The 24,625-nt window shown below is 43.1% G+C and overlaps 1 protein-coding gene across 2 annotated transcripts; it reads left to right on the top strand.

Moving 5' to 3' along the window:
* The first annotated feature begins 1,367 nt into the window (after positions 1–1,367).
* On the top strand, positions 1,368–24,519 carry cyldl (cylindromatosis (turban tumor syndrome), like). Of its 2 annotated transcripts, XM_015354271.2 has the most exons (16): positions 1,369–1,736; positions 2,873–3,143; positions 5,511–5,973; positions 8,209–8,496; positions 9,888–9,960; positions 11,373–11,575; positions 12,115–12,274; positions 13,025–13,166; positions 13,995–14,105; positions 14,642–14,733; positions 15,570–15,636; positions 16,821–16,953; positions 21,143–21,251; positions 22,263–22,381; positions 22,684–22,894; positions 23,882–24,519. In XM_015354271.2, exons 3-16 carry the CDS (start codon positions 5,533–5,535, stop codon positions 24,064–24,066), a joined length of 2,334 nt encoding a protein of 777 aa, XP_015209757.1. In that variant the 5' UTR covers positions 1,369–1,736; positions 2,873–3,143; positions 5,511–5,532; the 3' UTR covers positions 24,067–24,519. The 2 variants fall into 2 exon arrangements, with proteins under 2 accessions (XP_015209758.1, XP_015209757.1); XM_015354272.2 differs by lacking the exon at positions 2,873–3,143 and having other exon boundaries at positions 1,368–1,736.
* Positions 24,520–24,625: the final 106 nt, after the last annotated feature.

Raw genomic sequence — 24,625 nt, 5'->3', positions numbered from 1 at the left:
GGTTTCATGTCCTCCCTTATGTTCACATATTTATCATCTAGTCCTTGATACATTGAACACAGAATAACTCCCTTTAGTAAATGCACATCCAGCCTCCACTTCAGATGACAGTAAAACCTTTTGTTTAAGTCCCGTCATGAGATAGATAAACTGCTGTGGGCTTTCCTTCTCATGTTGCTTGACATTAATCAACTCCCGAAACAGTTATGTTGCAGCTGTTTCCCACAGATAGACTCTCAAAAAGTTTTTCAGTTCAGTAAGGGTTACATCTTTCTTATTCCAAAGCATTTCTTTAAATATTCCAGGTCTGATAATTCTCCAACCAGCCCTTATTTTCTCTGTTTCACTGTGTTTTCTTTTTACACCTTCATCAATCTGTTAAGTAAAGTTACAAACATTGATATCTGACTTAGTATCTCCAATTTCACCGCCATGAATTGTGAATTCTTTACGTTGCAAGAGAGCTGTCTCTTTTCTCACTGGCAATGTGTTTCAACTTCAAAGACTAGTTGAATCATCAATAACATTACTGGGTGCATTACTTTACATACTTTCTTCTCCAACTATTTCATTTGGAATAGAGGTAATAAGCCTTTGCTGTTCAGTCTACTTAATTAAATGTTCATAGTCCCCTAGTATCGGCTATAATTCACTCTTTCTTGAACTAAATGCATGTAAGCTGCCAGGATCTACAGGTAAGAGTGGACCTCTGGCTTCTGGAGCTTTGGAGTTTTTTCCCTGTTTTCCCTGTTCTTTCCTTTCCATGTTTGTTAAAAATCATTAGATCTATCTGATCCTTTAGGAGCAGCCGTGGACATCTGTTTTTAATAGCTCCATGTTCCTAAACTGTACTCGATTTACTTATACAGTATGTCCCAAATTCATTACAGGCGTTCATTTCAAGAATATTTTCAGTGGATGCCCCCATAAACAAAAGTGCAATTTGGCACTGTCGCTCCTCTTTCAGTTCAACCAAGCACTACTTTTTGTCCCACATAATCTCCTTACGTGAAGACCTAATTTTAGACCGCTGTTTAATTTAAGCCCTTGTAGTTTAATTCCTATCAGCAAGTAATAATGTTTGCGTCCTGACGCTGTTGAGTTGAAGCACACCTGGTTTCGTGTTGCGCCTTGTCGCTTAATTTCAACTCCGTAATAATCTATTGGATCTCAGACAAGCCCCCAATTATCACTGGTCCCAATGAATAGAAGCATTGGATCGCCGTACCTGTAAAGGGGAGACGGTTAGTTTCAGTGCTTTCGCTGTCTTCGTGTATTTTGAACTAAGAGCGCGACATGTAACCGTTCCTCTTACTCTGCTAACTGAAACCTGCCAATCTGTTGCCACAATGTAGAGAATGAAAGGGAGCACTGACACGTTCACCGTTACCATACCATGAGTCAAACGTTGTCTAGCCCTTACTCAAGACAGCACTCCTCTCTGGACAGGACGCACGTATCCCAGGAAACAAAAAAAAAACACAATTTCTATTTGTCTTTTCACAATAAGAAAATTGTGTGGTCATCGTTAAGATAGGAATGCGTTTAATTAATTTGTGTTGTTGTTTACGTAACTGCTCCCGGAGGTGAGCCTATAAATCTGCCAAGTGTGCTGTCGGGGAAAAAAACTCAATAAAGGCCCGGGAACGTTTTCATGGCTGTGTACCGCCCTCTTGTGGCAGCATGAATATAAGATAATCATTGTGGACCGGAAGGAAAAACGATGTCTTGAAATGGTGAGAAATTCGTTTATGAACTTTAAACTGAAGTACACAATGGTTCATTTTGTTGCATTAATTCAAAGAGCCTAAATGAATCCTTAATTAATCTGCCTGACGGTTTTCTAATACGTTTGTGGTCTGAAAATGTTGAACTCATTCAGTTTAAAGGCTAAAAACGATTTCATTATCAAATTATTACATTAATGAGAGGATCACACGGTTATTTAATCAGGTCTTGTTAAAATAACTATTAATTAAGTTAACAGTTTAATTAATCTTGGGCATCATACTGTACCTAGTCCCGTGTAGACCCCAGGGTCGGGCGGTTATTGTAACGACCAAACTGACAGTCACTAAATTGTAAAGGGGATTTGTTTAATTAGACGAGATTAGTGAGCTCCTCGGCCTGTGAAACACGCAGAACCACGACTGAGATGGGCTTCCATGTCCGGGTCCTCGACCCCCACATCTGCAGGTTTACATTTCATCTGAGCTTACTTACCTGAAGCCTTTACTGAACCAACGAGTTGCTTGACTTGAACATTTTGCGAGTTTTTTTACACTTTACGATACTTATGAAATGCAATAGTTAACAGATAACGTCCAACACGGGACCCAGCATAACAGAAGAAAGGGACGTGCAAATATTGCCTGAGCTGAGCTCCTTCTATCAACGTAGATTACTGTAAATCTTTATGGATTGTGATTGGTGGGGGTGATAAAACAGCAATATGTGATCTGTGAACGTGCTGCGTCCTCAGCTATCTGATGCTCTAGCGCTAAACTGCCTCCAGTCTTCGGACTACGTGGTATTTTGGTTTTCACTCCTTTTGAGCATTCAGTTAAGTGATTGGACTACTCAGCGAAAGTGAACCAGTTTTTTTCCTCAAGACGCGATGAACCGTACATGTCAAATACTAGAAATGAGCACACTTTTAAGACCCACGGTTTTTGATTTAGTGCTTCATTCCACAAGCTTTATCTTAAATTTACAGAATACTTATGAAGGAAGTTGGAGTTCCTACGTGAAAACGAAACTAGGTGTATTCCATGATGAAAAGAGAAAAAAAAACAAACACAACGTTTCGGCTGTGGAGCCTTCTTTTCCTCTCTTCTCAGCATGGAATAAACCTTTACTTGTTCCTTTGCAGCCTACGCATGCTGACGCAGCTACAGTACCTACTTGAACTAAAACGAAACTTAATTACTGAGCGTAAATTGAGGACCTTGGAACAGCAGAGGGCGCGATACTTTCGGCGAGGCAGCCATGCAGGAGAAAGCGAAAGCAGAGGGCAGGTCAGCGAGCTGTGCGTTGCTACTTCAGCGCAGTACGCTTGTAAATAGAGGAGGAAGTTTAGAAAAATAGAAAATCAGATGCGAAAAGACAAACGAAAAGAATCCAGATTTAACAACTTCATCACAGTGAGTCAACAGCTTTCACTTGTTCTAATTTAATGTTAAATCAAATACGTTTCTCTCTTTCGAGATTTGCTGCTTTAATAACGTGACACACATACACCTTGAAAGGACAGACAGTTTGGTTAAGTTTTGATATTGCGGTAGCGGAAATAATTATATATCGACAGGATTATATTTATTATGAAATGTGAGTCTGAAAACCCCTTCGGTGTTTCGTTTTCTGGATTTATGTGTCGGTCGGTTTATACAGTGTGTTTGGGTGTTTTGATTGGACATTGAAAGAAAGGGTGCTGGCGATTGTGTTATTAATGATTAAAAGGCTGGCGTGTTCTGACCTGATCGGATTGCTGTCAGGCTTTAGTAGTGAAGAAAGCAAAAATAAACTTGTTTCAGATGATAACTGATATACCCGGAACACAGCCGTCTGACTACAGTGTTGGTCCCCTAAAAGAGTTATAGGGTAGTTCCCGGTAAAGGACACGCAGAATATTTAAGCAATAATGAAGGAGAGGAGTTTCCTACTTTTACAAATATAGGATATTAAACAATAATGATGATCATAAAAGTGATAGAGTGCTTGAGTAATAACTTTAAAGTGCGATAAAGCTAATTATTTACACAATATCTGGACACCTTTGAAAATAAGAACGTAAGAAAGGTTACAAATGCACGGAGGCCATTTGGCGCATCTGACCCGTTTGGTAGTTAGTAGCTTTTTGATCCCTGGTTTCTTGGAAAGATATCGGTTTCTACCACACAGCTGGGTAGTTTGTTTCACACCCCCACACCCCTTTAAGTAAAGATGTGCCTCCTCTTCTGAGTTTTACAGTAAATGCACTTTTACAGTTTTCAATTGTGTCCTGTGGTTTGTCTTCCACTGTTTCACGCAAAATGAGCTTGTTGTTTTAATGTCGGGGGAGATGGCATGTTAAAATAAGCTACTTTGACTTTAATTACAAAGTAGTAACTATTCCTTGCATTTATGAAGTAATTTTCATCCAAAAGAATCTCAAAGCACTTTTACCACTTTACCTATAGATGGAGCAGCCATTATGCCCCAGCACCCAGCAGATCAGGTGGAGAAGCCAGGTTGTTCAAGTTCAGAGTGGGGTTCAGTCGGGATACCCCACTCTTTTGAACAGGGAGATCTTCCCTGGTTGGTGGTGATAGCCGTCAAAGACAGCTGTACTTGCCTTTGACAAAATGGTGTTGTGTAGTTCACTGCTGGAGCAGGGCTGGGGGTTAGAAAGGTGGTTCTTGGGGAAAACCTGTCAGGTTTCTGTCCAGTTCAAGGAGTGTTTTGGAAGAAGAGACAAGTCAATATTTTTGGAGATATGGGCTATCTGGTTATGGATCGTTTCATATGAAATCAGTGTTGACCTCATCCCTTTTGGTGTTTCTATGTGTGCAGCCAGTGGTGGGCGCAACTCAAAAACAGGAGACATTACAAGGGTCTCAACTAGCCCTGAAAAAGCCATGTGATGACAGAGAAAGCCGTCATTATCTTGGCTGCTGTAGTACCTGCAAATAGCAAATTCCTATATGGAAAATACAAAAGTTACAGTGAGGAATCCTTATTCAATAGAGGCAGGTGTGGAAATGTTTTTTCAAGTATTATTTAAAGTAGAAATAATTCTGCAGTTAAGTAAATTACTGGACATTCCCAAGCCTAATGAAACATTTTTCCCAGTTCAAGTGGTGCCTTTAAATAAAGCTCAAGGCCCGTCGGTTTCACATTAGTAGTGGTTCAAGAACATTCTCATCAGGAAATGCATCATTTAAGCTGAAAACTGATTGTGATTCAACATGCATCCAGATTCATTTCCTCTTCTCTGCTGTGTTTTGCCTCTTGGTATATCATGGAAATTCTGAAGTAAAATTGAATATTTTTCCAAATGCGTTATTTGGCATGTGCACCCCAAAGTTAAGACACAACCGGAAGAAACAGCACCCTTAACTCAAAGATGGAGACAGGAGATTGTGCCCAATGTGCCACAAACTCTTGTAGTTCTTTTTCCTACCTTGTCATTAATGTGTTTGTTTCTGGCAGTTTTTTCCCCACTGTTTTTACATGTATTCCTTTTCTATTTGTATGACTGCTATATCCCCTTCTAATGCTCTGGCAGTGCTTATCATGGACAAAATCCAAAATATTTTGGTTTATTGTAAGTGGGCACACAATTTAGTGCCAGCTATAATTGCAGCTGGATCATATTAGAGTGGGCATACATTTTTTGGAAAGAAACACTATGAGTCTTCTTTTAAACCGGTTTGACCCACAGCTCTCTGTGTTGTGGCGGGGCTACCAGTCAAGCTGGCGGTTAATCATTACCGTGACGATGGAAATGCTTTCTGTTCCCTTTCTGTCAGGCGGAAACAGGCCACCACAGCCATGGACTCCAAAGGGAAGTACCTGTACTTCATCTGTGTGGAGAAGACCCATAATTCATTCATCCCGGGCAGCATATGTTACATTGAGGAAAGACGGTATCTGGAAAAGTTTGAGAATGATTCAAACCCAGAGCATCTGCCTGTAATGGCTATGGGAAGCATGGTAAGTTATCATGTGAAGGTGATGGCGCTCCGGCACCTGTCCGAAACAGAAGCAGGGCTGCTCCAGGCAATTGTAGAAGACGCCCAGCGGCTGCGCTACTTCCTGCACAGGGACGAGCTGGACAGTGCGCTGGCCCTCAAGATCGACGCCCCGGTCTCCGTGGAGATCCGGTCGGAATGGTGCCAGGGGATCCTCCGCTACATTGGTAGCATCACATCCATCCCTGCCTTGTACACCTCTCACATGCTGCCAGGGATTTTCTTCGGGATCGAGTTACAGGTGAGTGTTCAGAACATCATACTACAGGTGGCAGGGGCCTTGGCTGAACCTGCTCTTATCGTCCCTCTCTGCCTCCATGTCTGTGAAGTTCAACACTTAAAAGGAGACCTGTTTCCAGCCCCCGGCATGTAAACACACAGGAATGCAAGAAAACAAGTCATTTGGCTCCTCTTATTTTATCATGATTTTGAAATTATTTAAATTAATAATTTTGTGCTATATATCCTAACATTGTTTGTTATTTTATTGCTTCCTCAGTTAAACTCCTGAGTCTTTTTCATTAGCAGTTTCATGTGACTCTGTTTCCTGTTTTGTATTTATAATGTGTGTTTTTGCTACCTGTAATTCTCTGCGCTTGTCTGTGTTAAGTGTCATGTACCAGGTGTTTGGCCAGTCTTGGGAGTTATCTAAAGCTTTCTGGATTTCTTTTATTGCTTCTACAAGTGTTTGCCACTCCTCTTACAGATAAATGGTAAACGTGATTAGTTTACTAACTTAACCAGAAGCTACTAGATCACTGAGTATGAAAACAGTTGTCATAGACTACTAATATTTTATATGCAGCTGCCTATGTCCCTATTGTATTTTCCCAATGTTTGTGAGGAAAATTAAAATCTCCTATGATAGCCACTTTTTCCTTCAATATTGATTCATGGTTTTGTTATAAAGTTGAATCATAAATATTTTGAATATGAATGTTATTCATGAAGCATTAGCCTCCATGCTGGATGTACAGTACCACACTTAATTGGGGACAAAATACACTCTTAAGGACATCAATTCAAAAGGGTTATTGAATTTCCTATAATGAGTGCTGAATCAGTGATTAGTCATTGCTACTGTAAGAATTATTTCCTTTTGTGCTGGTGGTAGTGATCCTGAAGTCCAAGTGAAATTGTTTTGCAGTGCTAGTATCAGTCCTTCCGCAGCGCAGTAACACAAAATAGTTCCCTGTGCTGAAATAAGCCACAGCTGTGACACTAACATTGTGCTTGATGCTTACTATATTTGTAAAAAAAAAATTTAGTTGGAGTGTCAGAACTACTTTCATTAATCGATATCTAACAATATAAATCTACAATATCAATATCCACCAATATTGAAACAAAAAGTTTAAGAAGTTCCAGTTCTGTTCTGATTTATAGGGGAGACTTGATGACACCATTCCCAGCTTTAAGTTCTTTGCTCTTACACTTTGCTGTGTAAAAGTCTCTATATAACATTATGCTATTTGTAGTTAGTTTCTTATTTATGTCAAAACTCAATTCTGTGGTGATATTCTATTGAAAATATAGCAATTCTATGTTAAATTAATAGTTTATCCTGATAGAACTGTATTTCATGATGCAAAATGTAGATTTTTAGCATTATGAATGTAAAGAGAGGACCAAATCATTTTAATAATGCTTAACGCTGACAATGGATTGATTAGATTTGATTGGTAAATGTGATAGATTTGCTGTTACAACACAGCATATATAACTGTTGTTGCTGTGATCTAATTCTTGATTGTGATCAATGTGTATTACAGATTGTTGAGTGATAAGGGTAGTTTTTTTACATCCAAACTAAGCTGTATTAGTTGGTATTAAAGTTCTTATAATGGTAGAAAAAAACTAGTAGAGGCCTTAAAGCAATTAGCCATTGTCCGAAAATACATAATTGTAATTCCTGATTGTGTCTGATACATTTACACAGAAGTGTATTTATAAAGCTAATGGCAAAAAATCACTTTGGCTTCTGGTGTCCATTTCTCTGTGACAGCTTCTTGTCATCCTACACTGCATTCACTTGCTTTCATATGCAGCTCCTTTTGGTGTGTAAGAAAAAAACCAATACATTCATCCAGTTCATGGTCAGGGAGGGACAGAAGCATGTCTTGCAAGCAACAGGCACAAGGCAGGATACACCCTGAATGGGATGCCAGTTTGTCACTGGGTAGACACAAATACACTCACACCATTATGCCATAGTTATACACTAACCACTATGCCACTGTGCAGCCCCTAAAAACAGTACAAAGAATTATTCAAATAAAAGATTCATACAATATGTTTGTATCTGCAGTCACACCACTGTGCTACAGCATCAAGGTATCCTTGGAAATTGGACACAGCATTGCTATGTGTAGCTGCTCGTACATGAGTGGTTTTCCCATCGTGAGACAGCCTGAAGTGTATCATGGCAGTAAGTGTTTTGAAAGGATGGCCCTGTATGCTTGTTTCCCCTCTGCAGGGAAATGACAAAGGAAAGGGCGAGTATGATGGGACATACATGAGCAGAACATTTTTCTGCTGCGAGAAGAACTGTGGCATCTTTGCCCCCTTTAACCGCGTGAGACCTGGTCGCCTCCGAACCAGCTGGCCCCAGCCCCTGACCTCCCGGAAGCCTCCTGCTGCTTCAGCAGAGCCCCTGAACCCCGGTGATAGAGTGCAGGTCTTCCTAGCAGACGACTCATTCCGGCAGGGCGTGGTGATTGCGCTGAAGAAAGAGGAGGCTGGGATGTGTGCCATCATCTCCATGGTGAGTCCCCGTCTTCCCTCTGCCCCACTGTGAGCCAGTCACAGTACAGTAGCTCAGAATACGTTTATAGGATCAAGCAGGCAGTGGTCTGTACATGTGTAATACTTCGTTTTTCTTCACAAAAGAAAGGAGAGGAGGTGTAACATTTTATTTACTGTTCTGGTTTGACATAGAAACCGTCAGAATTCGTATAATAATATAAACAAGTCTGGCTACTGGTTATGTTTTAATGATGCCATGAACTGACATTGACAGTCAATCTCATAGCAGAGCGCTATGTACAAAAAGTCAAGAAGTACTTCCTGTGTGGAACATAACTGACAATACAATGCAAGCTGAGCTGCATTCCAGGTCCCCATTAACCTGGTCGCTTGGCATTGGAGGACATGCACACCCCCTGTATCCTACTTCTTTAACAAAATAAACTTTATTCGCACAATGTATACCAGTCTTACAAAGCGTGCATCTCACATCTCAACATAATGCAAAATCTCTACCAAATTCTGAAAGTTTTTAAGAGGGTGACTGTTCATTCTCAATCAGTTCACTTTGCAAGTGGTTGTTGGGGCTGGATTGGCACAAGAGCTCTCCAAGCTCTTCAGGGTGTTACCATTTGCTGTAGTCATGTCTCTTTAACCTGTCCTCACTGCCTATTTGCTGTTACCTGATTAAAGTCTTCACTAATAAGCAGTAGTGAATTGTGAAAGCGGGCGGCAGTTTCACCAGCCCTGGTGTAACATTCTTCCCACCCAGACCTGAACCATCACCTGCTTTTGCCTCGCTGTGATCCTGACTTGTCAGATCCTCACACACAAAGAGCTGACGTCTGCATACTACAGCTCCTTGTTTTCCTATAAATAAACACATTCAAGTAAGCTCAGAAGGAGACTATTCCCAAAGTGCCTCACTACTTGCTTATGTATAAAGTAAACAAAATTAATAAAGTTTCTCCTGAGCCATATTTAAAATGTTGCTAAATCGCCGTGGAGATGGTTGTGAGTTGACCCTGCAAGAGTGTGGCCACACAGGACTGCCCTCTTGTGAGGGGTTTTGTTGTGCAGACAGGTTTCCTGTCTTCATAGGCTGTCCCTGCACTATTGTTGCCCCTGGGGTGTGATCTGCGAAGGAGCAAGTTACCAAAGCGTGAGAGCACACTGAGTGTATGTGGAAGGGAGAGAAACAGGAGAAACAAGGTGCCAGTGATTAGTTTCACTTAGTGCGTTCTTAGACTGATATCACACGGGTAGAACGGGGCAACAGAAAGGGTCATGGACACACTCCCTGTGTAATACAGCTGATGAACAGTCGGCCCTGTTCCAGGTTTCAGTTGCCAGCGCAGGACAGAGTTTAATGGAGTCTTGCTGTGGCTCAGCGCTGTGTGTCTCTTGTAGGAAGGGGAGAAGCAGGAGAGGCTGACTGTGCCGTTGGAGTGTGCGATGAAGCAGGAGCTGCTGTCTCCACCAGGTGGGTGTAAGAGAGGGGTGTGGGGGGGTGTCCTGTCTTGAGCAGGAGCTGGCTCAATTCAATTCAAGGTGCTTTATTAGCATGACCGATGGGTACAATCAGTGTTGCCAAAGCAAATAAAAAATTATAAAATTAACATGGAACAAAACAAAAAACAGAAGTAAAATAAAATCTACAGACATGTTACAGACATTTACAACAAAGACATATTATAAAATATTGACATATACTGTAGGCGGCTGGAGCATTATTGGGAGACAGACTCACTGTTCCTCAGGCTGTGACAGGAGATCACATACCCCTCTCCCAGTAGGATTGGGACCCGTTGTGATTCTGGCAGGTGTGGGAACTCTGGGATTAGATTTCTGAATTTCGGGAAGAATGTTTCTCTAATCCCAGAGTATCTGTCACAGTGCAGTAGGAAGTGCACCTTTGTCTCTATTTCTCCCCGCTGGCAGTGGGAGCACAGCCTGTCCTCTCTGGGCAGCCAGGTCTGCCTGTGTCGCCCAGTTTCTATGGCCAGGTTGTGGTCACTGAGCCTGTACTTCGTCTGGGTCTGTTTCTGTTTGTTATTTTTTATTTTGGTCAAATATTCAGCTAGTGTGTATTGTCTGTTTAAGGTTCTGTAACATTCCAGTTTATGTTGTGTTTGTGTGTGTGTGTCCCAGTGTGTGAGATATTGCTGTTTGATCTGTGCTGTGATGTGGTTGAGTCTGGGTTGTGGTGCTCTAGCAGTGCTGTCCTGAGGCTGGTTAGTGTCGGCTCTCTTACTCCTGATCAGCAGGATCTCTTGAACTGTTGTAGGGAAGGAGTGACTCTGACTATCCATGTCTCTACTGAGGCAGCAACTGTCAAGAACTTTAAAGCTCTTTTGAAATTCTAAACCTGTTTTGATTGATTATCCACTTGAAGTTGGATAATGTAAACAAACACATTCATTTAAACAAGTTTTATGTTTAACTAATAAGAGACGCATGACTGCACTAGCTAATGAGTAAACAAGGCACATGTTGGATCTTCATTACATTGAACTGTGAAAGTTAACACATTTGTAAATGAATTCTGATAATTTAAAGTGGTATTGTTTTAAATTCACAGTTTGAGTGTGTGTTATGGTATTAAAACACTTCATAAGTACATTTCGCCAACTTCATGGTATTCGAATCAACTGAAGCTACAGCACTGAAAAAAACAGTATGGTACTCCTACTTTGTTTTTGTCATATTAATCCAGAAACAACCCTGAAGTGGCTCACTGATCACAGTATATTTTATTGGAGCATTTTCCCTCAGAGGTATTTTTTGTATCGGATGTATCAATGAAGTAACGTAATTAACATTGTAATTTGAATTGTATCGGTTCCTTTAGTAATCTCCCTTTGACATGCTGTCCATCTCTCGCGTCTGCCTCAGCGTCTCTTCAGTTAGAGGCTGAGATGGACTGGCAGGACTCTGTTAGCTCAGTATGGTCTTTGGACGGCGATGAGAAGCACTTTTCCCTCAGCCTGAACTCGGTGGTGGAAGTCAGCCTGTCTGAGGGGCGGACGGTGTATGGAACAGTGCGCTGGATTGGACGTCTCCCTGACTCGGAAGGAATCAGAGTGGGGCTGGAGCTGGTAACTACGACTGGAGCTACAAGCATTAGTCCTTTCTCTGGGAGGACTTTAATAAGTGATGAAGTGGACATGAAGTTTGAGTACTTTGAGAAACTGTAGGGAACACAGTTACTTTTAACCCAGTTCAGTTCTGGGGTTTACATCAGGAGTTCTCAAATGATGTTCTCAATAACATCAACTGGAGTACTCAAATGGCATTTGCAGATCAGGTGACCATGAAGATCAGATGTAATATTTAGGAATCTTAATGTATGAGCTCTTCCCAATTGATCCTCGAATAGTTCCCCAATTTTGAAGTAATCCAATCAACCTCTCATCACAACTCCCTTCGTATTCTGTCTTTCCTCCTGGACTGCCTCTCCCAGTATCTTCATTGCCTCGATACACTCTTCGCCTCCCCTCATTCTCCTCACCTTCTGGCCTGTGCCGCCTTCTCTCTCCTCCTCCTCTTGCCTTTATTCCCCAGAGGTTTTGCCTGAATGAATGAGGCCCGAAACAGGCAGCCACAGTGTCTCAGTATGTCTGCTGTGTCCCGGCAGGAGGAGGATAAAGGTGTCAGTGACGGGACGTTTAAAGGGCGCCGCCTGTTCCAGTGCCCGCCCAAGAGAGGACTGTTTGTCAGACAGTCGTCCTGTCGTCCAGACTCTCGCTTCCAGCCACCAGGGAAGAGAGATGGCAAAGCCTCAGGGTGGCACACAGGTCAGAATCTCCATTCCTTCCCTTCTCACCTCACTGAGGTCCTTCTGACTCTCAACACCATTAAACCTGTAATGGATCCAAATAGGGTTGCTAACACTTGAGCAGCACATCTCTGACTACGTTTTTCCTCCCTTGAAACAAATGACGCATATTTCAGGATTTTGGAAGAACAATTTCCCAGGCTACAAGCCTACGTCAGGCTTCTGCCTTTTGATGGTACAATCGTTTTCAGTGCCAGTAGCTGTATTTCATGAAGGTCTTCTGGGAGGGGCATAGCTTGGAAGTCAGTCCCCCAGGCTGTTTGGCATCACTGGGCAACACAGTGTTTGGATTAACACAGCTCTAGCACATAGACACAAGCAACACGTCAGCCCTGGTGGAAGTGTCTGTTTCTTTCGTCTTTCTGTGTGTTACTAATAAAATGCAAGCATGCCTCAAGGGAAAAAGTTTTAAAGTAACTTTTTTCTGAATTGTATTATCACTGTAAATGAATTATGTGACCTACAGTCTTCTTAACAGAAGGAGTTTATTTTACCATATGTTCACAATCGTTCATCAAGAGCAAAGCATGCAGTCCTGGTAGTTGTTCCGAGGTATTAGATGGATTTCTCGCAGGCAGAGGATTAAGGACACTGAAACCTGGACTGAAATCGTTTTGATTCTCCCGGTGTGTGCTGATGCTGATGGTACTGAACTGGGGGCGTGGGCCTTATGGGCAGTGTGTGAGCAGGTGCCCTCTGTGTGTTGCAGTGCAGGGGTCTGTGAACAGCCATGCAGTGCCAAGCACTGTTGCCCCTCTGTGGGGAGACCAGGCAGTGCAGGTGCTGGCAGGCCAGATGAAAGGGATCCAGGGGCACTGTAACTCCTGCTACATGGACGCCACTCTTTTCAGGTCAGGAAATTTCTTTAGCTTTATTTTCATAATTCACTTTTCGTACATTACCAACTGCTTCACAGGGAGACCTTGGTAACAGAGGTAAAGTGCAGATGAGTATTTATTGGAGAAATAAACATCATATGTTTAGACTTTGTTTTTAAACCTTTTTACTTTAGATATGCTCAAAAATAAAAATATGGGTGTTTTCTTTTCATCTAAACATTCTTTGTTCAATCCTGTTGTCCCATACGTGTCTTCACAAGTTCTAACAAACATGTTACGTGTATTTCATTCATTAGCCTACCTTTGGCATCAGGCGATCAGGAGTGTTGAAGTGTTTGGGGAACAAGTGTTTTAGTTTTGTGTCGTTAGCAAGGGACACACCTACCATTTGTAAGGCACTGTGAAGGGTGCAGTATATACTGCACGCCTCAGCAACAGGCATGTCAGGAGACTTCTCATTCCCCTTTGTACTGCCAACACGGAGCAGATCAATAAGCCAAATTCCAAACTGACGTGTACAAAATGTCCTAATGATCCCCGGGTTTTAGAAAAACTGTACTACAAAGACATATGACTTACCTGTTTTGTTCAAAACGGAGTGATTTGAGGCATTGCCTTTTTTTAGGAACTTTAAAATGTTTTATTTTTTAAATGTTTATGCTGTTTAAAAATAATCATCAGAAAAGGGCCTGTTCTCTTTCATGATGGATTTAGGCCTTAAAAGATGGGACAATTTACACCTCGTGTCTTGGAGCCTAAGCTAGTTAAACTGATGTCTCAGTTTTTCCTGCTCCAGCTGTTTCAGTAGTAGCCCAGTAACAACCTGTCTCTCTCCCCCAGCCTGTTCTCCTGCTCCTCTGTGCTGGACTCCCTGCTGTTTAAATCTGCCCAGCCGAGTGATGCGCTCATCCAGGCTACACTGCTGAGAGAGATTGTTAACCCACTCCGCACGTGAGTCCCTGTTTTCCAGCCCGCTCCTGCTCCGCTGCAGCTGGCGTGATTAGCACAACGCAGCCATGTCCTGCTGTTTTCCGGCAGTCTGTACTTCACTCTTCTCCTCAAGGTCTCCTTCACAACTGTCCCTTGCTGAATATGCCTGCTATAGGAGCTGTGATTGTCGGCTTCTGTCCTGTGATTGTACCTCTGGTCCCCAGACAGATTTGTAAACACCTGAAAGGATAAATACTTTATGCTAAGAATTTCATACAGATACTTGTGTCAGAGACGAAATAAATAAATACAGAGTTGTCTGATTCCCATGTCACTTGTTGTTGTCACATACTGAAAGGCCCATTATCAGTAATACAGTGCCTTTTGAAAGTCTACACACTTGTACCACATTGTGTGAAATCAAGACACGTGTAATCAGAAATTATTTTACCCGTATGTACACATTGAAATAAATCAGAAATAAATTATCATCTAATGTTCTTGATTTCAGATTGTTATGCCACAAAATGTGTTTAATGTTGTATTGTGTTGTGCAGTGAGGGCTATGTGGAGGCCAGCAGCGTGATGAAACTCCGGAAGCAGCTGATGGAAGGCGGGCACTGTGCCAGCTTCACCACTGACGAGAAAGGTATCCCTGACCTTGTTTGGCCATAATATGGAGCCATTCACATCTGAGCACATTTGAGCACAATGAGCACATTTTCATGTGGGATAATACAATCTGAATAAGCTATTTTTTCCAATATGAAGCCATATTAAGGTACTCAACATACATTATCAGTGTGATGTGTTATTAGAGTGGAATCTTCCAACTCTTCAAGCAGCGTACAGGAACCACCGGACGGTGGGCGGTGTGAGCTGGGTGACAAACATTTTGCCTTCAGTCTTCTTCAGTGTGGTCAGGAGGGATAAATGGATGTTGATCACTTGTATGAGTGAAGCAGAAGTTGGCATTTGTATCATAAATGACGACGGTGACTCTGGAGAATCAGTGTGCAGGGTGAGATTGCAGGTTCAGGCATAACCATTGAGCTATGTAAATGTGCACGTTAGCTAACTGGTAGATTACATCCTGGTTATCAGCCTTCCCGGGGTAGGTTCTGTGCCACCATGACCCTGAATTGGATGAGCAGTTATTGAAGTGATGGGATGATGAAAATAAAATTATAGCTATTTTGCTGAATCAAGACAACTTATAGAAGATAGATAGATACTTTATTGATCCTGTGAGGGAAATTGCAGAAGGGCAACATAAAACCAGTAAGGGGTAAAACTACTCCACAGTGGGATCTGTTTCTCTGATCTATATCCGTATGTCCTGCACCTCTGCCATGTCCCACAGCTCTTATGGACCCAGTCTCCTCCTGGAACCCTGTGGTAGTAAAATACATTATACATTATACATTATATTATCATACCCGGACATGTTACTGTGCCATTTTACACCCTTCTGTCTGGCTGCAGATCCTGAGGAGTTCCTGAACCTCGTCATGCACCACATCCTGGCCCTGGACCCCCTGCTCAAGCTGAAGTAAGACCAGCACCTGCCACCCCCACCCTCGAGCCATAAGAGCACCAACAGGAAGGCTTTCTAAGCTCTTCGCTGTTGTAGACAATCTCAGGACCAGCAAATTTGCAATTTTTTCCTCATTTCTTTGCAGTCTCTCCCTAGATCTGCATCTTCCAAATGGAAGGAACTATAATTTTACTGAATTATATTTTACCATGCTGTGAGCCAACTTTACAATGGGTTACCCTTAGAAACATGTTCTGGGCCCAAGACTGCTTGCAATAAACACCTCACTAATTTTAATACACAGAGTATTTATTTTTAATACCTTTCCTTAAGTACTGTATTAAAGTGTATTTAAGTGATTTTTATGCAACACTTTAATACTCAAGTGGTACGGCGGTGTAATGCTGATTGCTGCCTCACAACGCTGGGGTCCTGGGTTCAAATCCGGAACAGAGGTACTACCTGTGTGACGTTTGTGTGTTCTCCTCATGTGTGCTCCACATCCTCTGGTTTCCTTCTGCAGTCCAAAGACATACTGGTTGGTTAATTGGCTTCTGTGTAGACGGCCCTGGTGTGAGTGAGTGTGTGTCTGTGTCCGTGTGTGCTCTGTGATGGACTGGTGCCTCATCCAGGATGTCTCCTGCCTTGCGCCTCTTGCTTGCTGGGATAGGCTCCAGCTCCCCTGCGAATTGGAAGAAGCGGTTATAAAAAGGATACTCAATTAACACATAAGGAGTGAACTAAGGTAGAATTTACTCCATACAGCTGTCCACTGTCCTGAGCGGAGGCACAGTTGTCGTTTCTGCAGACTGTCTGAAAGAACAGTCCAGGTCTCTAGTTCTCGGTCTTTGGGTGTGAAGAGGTTAAAGTCTCAAGAGAGGTCCTGCATGTGTTCATATCAATGAAGTGTTATTGCTTTTCTCTATGTGTTGCATTCAAAATGATGGTATTATCACAGAGTTGTGCAGAAAAGAAAACATGGTAAGTTTATAGTGAAACACAGTTCATAGTGGAATACAGAAAGCATTTTGAACACCGGGTAAATGCAATTAAGATATGGTGTAATTACAGTGCAAGCTTATACGGTGATGATTTTAAGGGTAGCGAGATTCTAGGAGCTGTTTGGCATGTGCACAAAACATAACACAGAACAAGCTAGGTGCTCTTCAACATTTTTTTTTGTTTTTCTTCTTTGATAGGACTGGAGAGCAGAAAGTGCAGGATGGGTACTGCTACCAAATCTTCATTGACCAGAACAACAGCCTGGCACTGCCCACAGTCCAGCAGCTGCTGGAGCACTCCTTCCACAGTGCCCTACTGAGACTGGCAGAGGTGAGGGGCCTGGACAGACGTGGGCAAGGGCAAGGGCAAGGGCCAGGGCCTACTGGCCTGCCTCTCTGGGGAAAAAAAACAAGTTCACTTCAACTAGCAAAGCAAACGTCTGGTGCAGTTTTTTCAAAGCTCATGTGGAATGGAAAGGGCAAGATAGTGCAGCTGTCCAGGGGGCAAGACATCAAACTCCACTGCTGGTGTGTAAGCTGTCCAACACCATGGATAGGACATCAGTCCATTGCAGGGCACACACATTAACACAGGCATGTGGGAGGCAGCATAGGGATGTCTGCTAACCTGGAAAGCACGTCTTGGATGGCTGTTGGAGAAGAGAGGAGTGCCAAGAGAAAAACCCAAGCAAACTCCACAAAGTTAGATTGGATAAAGATCTTCTACTGTGTTCAGAGCTGTATTTCAGGGGAAGTACACTTAGCAGCAGATTATTTGTGGATCATAAAAAGCAGTGTTTATATACAGTAGACGTGTTCTATAGATGTCCTCTAGAGGGCAAAGTACAGTTACTTGACAGTGCTCTTTTATCTACCCTTGACACCTTTGCTCCTTTAAAAACTCGAACCATCTCCTTCTCTCGCCCTGCCCCCCTGGTACAACGACCATCTGTGATCTATGAAGGCAGCCTCCCACAAACTTGAGCGTAGGTGGCGTCTTTCTGGTCTAAATGTACATTATCAGGCCTGGAGAGATTACTTGTCTGAATTTAAGGTTACAATAGAGTCTGCTAGATCCACCTACCTCTCTCACATCATTGAAAATCACCATAACAACCCCAGACATCTTTTCTCCACCATCTACAGCTTACTAAAGCCAAACTGCCCCACCACGTTAACTGCCTCATCACAACTTTCTTAGATTCAGCAACACATTCTTAGATTTCTTTAGCTCCAAGATCACACATCTATTTTAGATCCCATTCCCAACACTTTATTTCAGTCCTGTTTCTCTTCTCTCTGTCCCATTGTCCTCAATATTATAAATAAATCCTTACCAATGGTCCTCAAAACTGCTGCCATTACCCCATGCCAAAAAAGGCTAACATGGATCTCAACAATCTTAAGAATTTTCGCCCCATCTCCAACTTACCCTTTCTTGCAAAAATTCTAGAACGTGCTGTCACATTCCAGTTACATAACCACCTCATGACAAATGACCTTTTCGAACCCCTCCAGTCTGGCTTCCTTCAACTTCACAGCACAGAAACTGCCCTGATCAAAGTCACTAAGGATCTTCTAATAGCTTCTGATTATGGTTCTCTTTCTGTACTCCTCTTTCTTGATCTCAGTGCTGTTGACACTGATGACCATGACATCTTACTTTCTCGTCTTGAGGCTATGTTTGGAGTTTCTGACACTGCTCTGAAATGGTTCAAGTCTTACCTCACTGATCGCTGTCACTTTGTCTCTCTTAATGGGTATAGGTCTGAAATTGGTCTGGTGTTCCTTAGGGCTCAATACTGGGCCCCTTGCTCTTCAGCATTTACATGTTTCCACTTGGTCAGCTTTTAAGATCACATGGCCTCAGCTATTATTTCTACGCTGATGATACTCAAATATACATCCGTTCTGTATTTGAGCTTCAGTCTAAATTGAAAGACCTACATGTGCAGCAGATTTTGTCAAAACATGTTTTTTTCACCTCAGAAATGTCGCTAGACTGCACCCTATGCTATCCACTAACTGTGGCTGAAAAGGTGATCAACACATTTGTGTTCTCTGAAATGGACTACTGTAATGCTCTGCTTGCTGGGGTATCTACAGTGCCTTGCGAAAGTATTCGGCCCCCTTGAACTTTTCAACCTTTTGCCACATTTCAGGCTTCAAACATAAAGATATAAATTTATTTTATGTGAAGAATCACCAACAAGTGGGACACAATTGTGAAGTGGAACGAAATCTATTGGCTTTTTGAAACTTTTTTAACTAATAAAAAAATGAAAAGTGGGGCGTGCAAAATTATTCGGCCCCCTTGCGTTAATACTTTGTAGAGCCACCTTTTGCTGCGATTACAGCTGCAAGTCGCTTGGGGTATGTCTCTATCAGTTTTGCACATCGAGAGACTGAAATTCTTGCCCATTCTTCCTTGCAAAACAGCTCGAGCTCAGTGAGGTTGGATGGAGAGCGTTTGTGAACAGCAGTTTTCAGCTCTTTCCACAGATTCTCGATTGGATTCAGGTCTGGACTTTGACTTGGCCATTCAAACACCTGGATACGTTTATTTGTGAACCATTCCTTTGTAGATTTTGCTGTATGTTTGGGATCATTGTCTTGTTGGAAGATAAATCTCCGTCCCAGTTTCAGGTCTTTTGCAGACTCCAACAGGTTTTCATCCAGAATGGTCCTGTATTTGGCTGCATCCATCTTCCCCTCAATTTTAACCATCTTCCCTGTCCCTGCTGAAGAAAAGCAGGCCCAAACCATGATGCTGCCACCACCATGTTTGACAGTGGGGATGGTGTGTTGAGGGTGATGAGCTGTGTTGCTTTTACGCCAAACATATCGTTTTGCATTGTGGCCAAAAAGTTCGATTTTGGTTTCATCTGACCAGAGCACCTTCTTCCACATGTTTGGGGTGTCTCCCAGGTGGCTTGTGGCAAACTTTAGACGAGACTTTTTATGGATATCTTTGAGAAATGGCTTTCTTCTTGCCACTCTTCCATAAAGGCCAGATTTGTGCAGTGTAAGACTGATTGTTGTCCTATGGACAGACTCTCCCACCTCAGCTGTAGTTCTCTGCAGTTCATCCAGAGTGATCATGGGCCTCTTGGCTGCATCTCTGATCAGTCTTCTCCTTGTCTGAGCTGAAAGTTTAGAGGGACGGCCAGGTCTTGGTAGATTTGCAGTGGTCTGATACTCCTTCCATTTCAAGATGATCGCTTGCACAGTGCTCCTTGGGATGTTTGAAGCTTGGGAAATCTTTTTGTATCCAAATCCGGCTTTAAACTTCTCCACAACAGTATTACGGACCTGCCTGGTGTGTTCCTTGGTCTTCACGATGCTCTCTGCGCTTTCAATAGAACCTTGAGACTATCACAGAACAGGTGCATTTATACAGAGACTTGATTACACACAGGTGGATTCTATTTATCACCATCAGTCATTTAGGACAACATTGGATCATTCAGAGATCCTCGCTGAACTTCTGGAGTGAGTTTGCTGCACTGAAAGTAAAGGGGCCGAATAATTTTGCACGCCCCACTTTTCATTTTTTTATTAGTTAAAAAAGTTTCAAAAATCCAATAGATTTCGTTCCACTTCTCAATTGTGTCCGTCTTGTTGGTGATTCTTCACATAAAATAAAAAAATTATATCTTTATGTTTGAAGCCTGAAATGTGGCAAAAGGTTGAAAAGTTCAAGGGGGCCGAATACTTTCGCAAGGCGCTGTAAATCTACTTTGAACAAACTGCAGTATGTCCAAAATTCAGCAGCCAGAATCCTGACCAGGTCTAGTGCAAGTGATCACATTACTCCTATCCTGGAGTCCTTGCACTGGCTTCCTATCAAATGTTATGTGGACTTTAAAATCCTCATGCTCACCTATAAGGCTGTGCATGGCTTGGCACCTCACCTTGCAACCTTCCCTCTTCTAATTCTGGTCTCCTTACTGTCCTCCAAGCCCGTCTACATTCTATGGGTGACAGGGCCTTCTCCTATTATGCCCCCAAGCTCTGGAACTCTCTGCCCAAGGACATCAGAGAGTCACCTTCTCTAAACTTCTTCAAATCCAGACTCAAAACCTTCTTCTTTAGAAGAGCCTTTACTTAACTGGTTCCATTCTTCACCCCTCTGCTTTTCCTAGTACCACCATCCACAGTCTCCTCTCTGTATTGTAATTGTGTTTTATTTTGTGTATTCTTTTTATTTATTGTTGTTCTCATTCTGTAAAGCACTTTGAGAAGCCACCTTTAAAGGCGCTATATAAAATAGTTTTTTATTCTTATTATTACGTTAACACTTGAGGTTAGTAGCTACATGTACATGACCCGAAAATTTTAAAAATAAAAATATATACAGTATTACGATTTCTGTCATGTGCTGCCTGAATTGAAAAGGTTGAAGTTGCTAGGATTTAGCTCCAGACCTGATATTAAGCCAAGTCACAGCATTGTGTGGTGTGCTGAGTCAGTGTGTGTAGTATTATCATTGATACTATTTATCTTTGTCCTCTCCCCAGGTACCTTCCTGTCTGATTCTCCAGATGCCAAGATTTGGGAAGAAGTTCAAACTGTTTGACAAGATAATCCCGTCCCTTGAGCTGGATATCACTGACCTTTTGTCTGACAGTGAGTGTAAGACAGTACAGTGTTTGCACACTGACAGATAAAGCACAGTTCTGATATCAGAGTGGTGATCAGAGTCTTCAGTCCTCTAGTGCAGCACGCCGGTAGTATTGACACATTCCTTTCTATTAGCAGCTCAACAAGACCTACAGGTTTCCTTATCCAAATATTTTTATAAATAAAGCCTGAAGTGAAATGCATATCAAAAGATCATATGGCGCAGTTATAGAGTTTAAGAAAGGCCCAGCTTCCACACCTTCTCTGTAATCTGTTTTCTGGTTCTTCTTGCTAGTATTATGGGTACATTACAATGTACTCTTGTGTGTGTTAAAGTGCTACTTTGTCACAGTACTGATGTACAGTAAGCATGTGTGTCGCTGTTCTGTGCTGTGTCGCAGTGCAGATGTATGCATGTGTGTCGCTGTTCTGTGCTCTGTGTGTGTCGCAGTGCTGATGTATGCGTGCGTGTCGCTGTTCTGTGCTCTGTGTGTGTCGCAGTGCTGATGTATGTGTGCGTGTCGCTGTTCTGTGCTCTGTGTGTGTCGCAGTGCTGATGTATGCGTGCGTGTCGCTGTTCTGTGCTCTGTGTGTGTCGCAGTGCTGATGTATGCGTGCGTGTCACTGTTCTGTGCTCTGTGTGTGTCGCAGTGCTGATGTATGCGTGCGTGTCGCTGTTCTGTGCTCTGTGTGTGTCGCAGTGCTGATGTATGCGTGCGTGTCGCTGTTCTGTGCTCTGTGTGTGTCGCAGTGCTGATGTATGTGTGCGTGTCGCTGTTCTGTGCTCTGTGTGTGTCGCAGTGCTGATGTATGCGTGCGTGTCGCTGTTCTGTGCTCTGTGTGTGTCGCAGTGCTGATGTATGTGTGCGTGTCGCTGTTCTGTGCTCTGTGTGTGTCGCAGTGCTGATGTATGCGTGCGTGTCGCTGTTCTGTGCTCTGTGTGTGTCGCAGTGCTGATGTATGTGTGCGTGTCGCTGTTCTGTGCTCTGTGTGTAATGACAGTGCTGTCTGTTGCAGGCCCACAGGAGTGCGTGCTGTGTGGGGAGCTGGCCACAATGGAGTGTGCAGAGTGCTTCAGAGATGCCACCTTCAGCAACACGGGGTTCAAGCAGTTCTGCTACACCTGCTCTAAGCAGGTACACTGGGTCATTACTGTATCTAGTCAGTGGCCATTACAGCTCTGTGACCTTGAACAGCATTGTGCCTTCTGAAGTGAACTTAAGGTTCTTAACTCGGATGTGTCCCTTTAACTGTGTAATGTCAGGAGTTTAGATTGGGTTTGTTCATATTTTTGTTAAGTATATACATATAGGTTCTTGGATTCCTCAGTTCTGAGAAGGTGGGTATTCAAAAGTAGAATGTGAAAGTAAGTGACTAGGGACTGGTTGTATCTTGATAAAAACTCACCTCAGTTTCTCCCTGCTCCCCTTCTCACCAGGTCCACTCTCTGCCTCGGCGACAGAAGCACGTACCCTCTCCTCTGCTGCTCCCCGAGGGGTACCCCACAGGAAAGTACCTGCGCCCCCCCAGGGAACAGCTGGAGCTGTTTGCTGTGCTCTGTATAGAGACAAGCCATTACGTCTCCTTCGTCAAGTATGGGCCCAGCAGCCAGGACTGGATCTTCTTTGACAGCATGGCAGACCGATATGGTGAGGAGGGTGGGGGCAAGTGAGGGAGGGTTATTTTATTGTTGTGTTTTTAATTCTCTCCTTGAATCTGAATCGGTTGGATTTCACAGAAGGTTCTAAAGAAGATCTCAGCCTGTGTCTAATAAAACACCTAAAGCAGGTCCTCATATGCTTATTTGGAGAAGTCTGTAGAAGAAGAAAGCACACTTAGCATAAAGTTGCCCCATACTTTACAGGCATTCACCCCAGGATATATTGTACAGCAGTAGAAGCGGAGTTCTTCAAATAGATCACAATCCGAAACCCTCTTTCTTAGCACGGAGCTCATACTGTAACTCAGTGAGCCACTAGTGATCATTGCTGTGATTCCAAGTTGGCACGTTCCCAAACTTTAGTCCACCGATCCCTGGTGATCAGCAAAAGCTACAGGGGTCTGCAGGAAAGACAAATGTGGAATCAGATTTAAGGCTGAAACCGTCATCAATTCAATGTGACAATCTGTCTTTGAAGTCAGCAGAGCAGCACCAGTCTCCTTATTAATTGACTCCCCATTCACAAGGCACTGCACTGCTTCAAAATCCATTTGTCAAGGTGATGAATAAGAGTTTAACCTCATGTTAAAGTTGGTCTAATAAAGTGTTTGAGTTCAGCTTATATGTAATTATGTTAGATTTCCCCACCTAGAGGAATGTAAAAACAGGAGGGTGTGATGGTTTGAGAAATTGAAAGGACTTCCCACACTTGAAAAGACTGGTAACCGCTGAGATAGACCAAAGACATGGAATGGAAGAGCTCAAGTTACCCGAGAGAACCTTTGTGGTGTTTATCTTTATTTTGAGGCACTGTCAAATTTCTACATTATCAGCTTTTTGGCAGGTTATCACACCTGCAGTTGCCACACTGTCCTGCCGTGGACCTGTAGTATTCCACAGTCGATCGCTCACTGTTTGCTGTTTCTTTCTGTCCTTGTTGTGTGCGTCTCTCCTGCATGTGTCCACTGATCCTCAGGGGATGAAGACGGGTACAATATCCCAGCAGTGCAGCTGTGCCCGGAGGTGGGGCAGTACCTGGAGATGCCACTGGGGGAGCTGGCAGCGGTGTGCCCCCGTGACATGGAGGGCGTTGCCAAGCGCCTCTTCTGCGACGCTTACATGTACCTTTACCAGAGTCCCAGCATGGCCCTGTACCGCTGAGGGGAACTGTGCCTCTCACAGGAACAGACACATGGCTCCCTCATTAACAGGGTGACACATACCGCCTACCAGTCACAGTACTGGGAGACCCATCAGACAAAGATGAGGCACCGACACCCCTGCTGCTGGCCGGCTGGGGGTGTCACACATACTCTCTATGGAGGAAACAACGCCTCCCAGGCAGGATATAATGCAAGCCAGGATGGGCAATACAGTTCACTGCCCCAACCTGGACAGCAGTGCTGCTCTGCTGGCAGTCTTTGGAATGTCTGCCACGGTGCCCAGGAACTGCTACACAGCTGGTACTCACTGGCACAGCCTGGAATAGGACACACAGCCCATATAGGCATACTGATGCAAAAATACGGTGATTGTTAAACTAAGTTAATTTTTCTTGAAAAGAAAACTAGATGACCGATCATTTTTGTTTTCAAATATATTTTTCATGCTGAACGGACCTCCAATTTGATTCTTGTGCCAAGTTGTGGTACTAAAAAGTACAACCAGTCAGTCAGTTCTACAGTCACAGAAGATCTGTCCCTGCTCTCGCTCTCTCGGT

This window comes from Lepisosteus oculatus, chromosome 6 (assembly GCF_040954835.1).
Source record: "Lepisosteus oculatus isolate fLepOcu1 chromosome 6, fLepOcu1.hap2, whole genome shotgun sequence".
In the NCBI taxonomy this organism is placed as follows: domain Eukaryota; kingdom Metazoa; phylum Chordata; class Actinopteri; order Semionotiformes; family Lepisosteidae; genus Lepisosteus; species Lepisosteus oculatus.
This window is presented reverse-complemented; position numbering and strand designations above follow the sequence as displayed.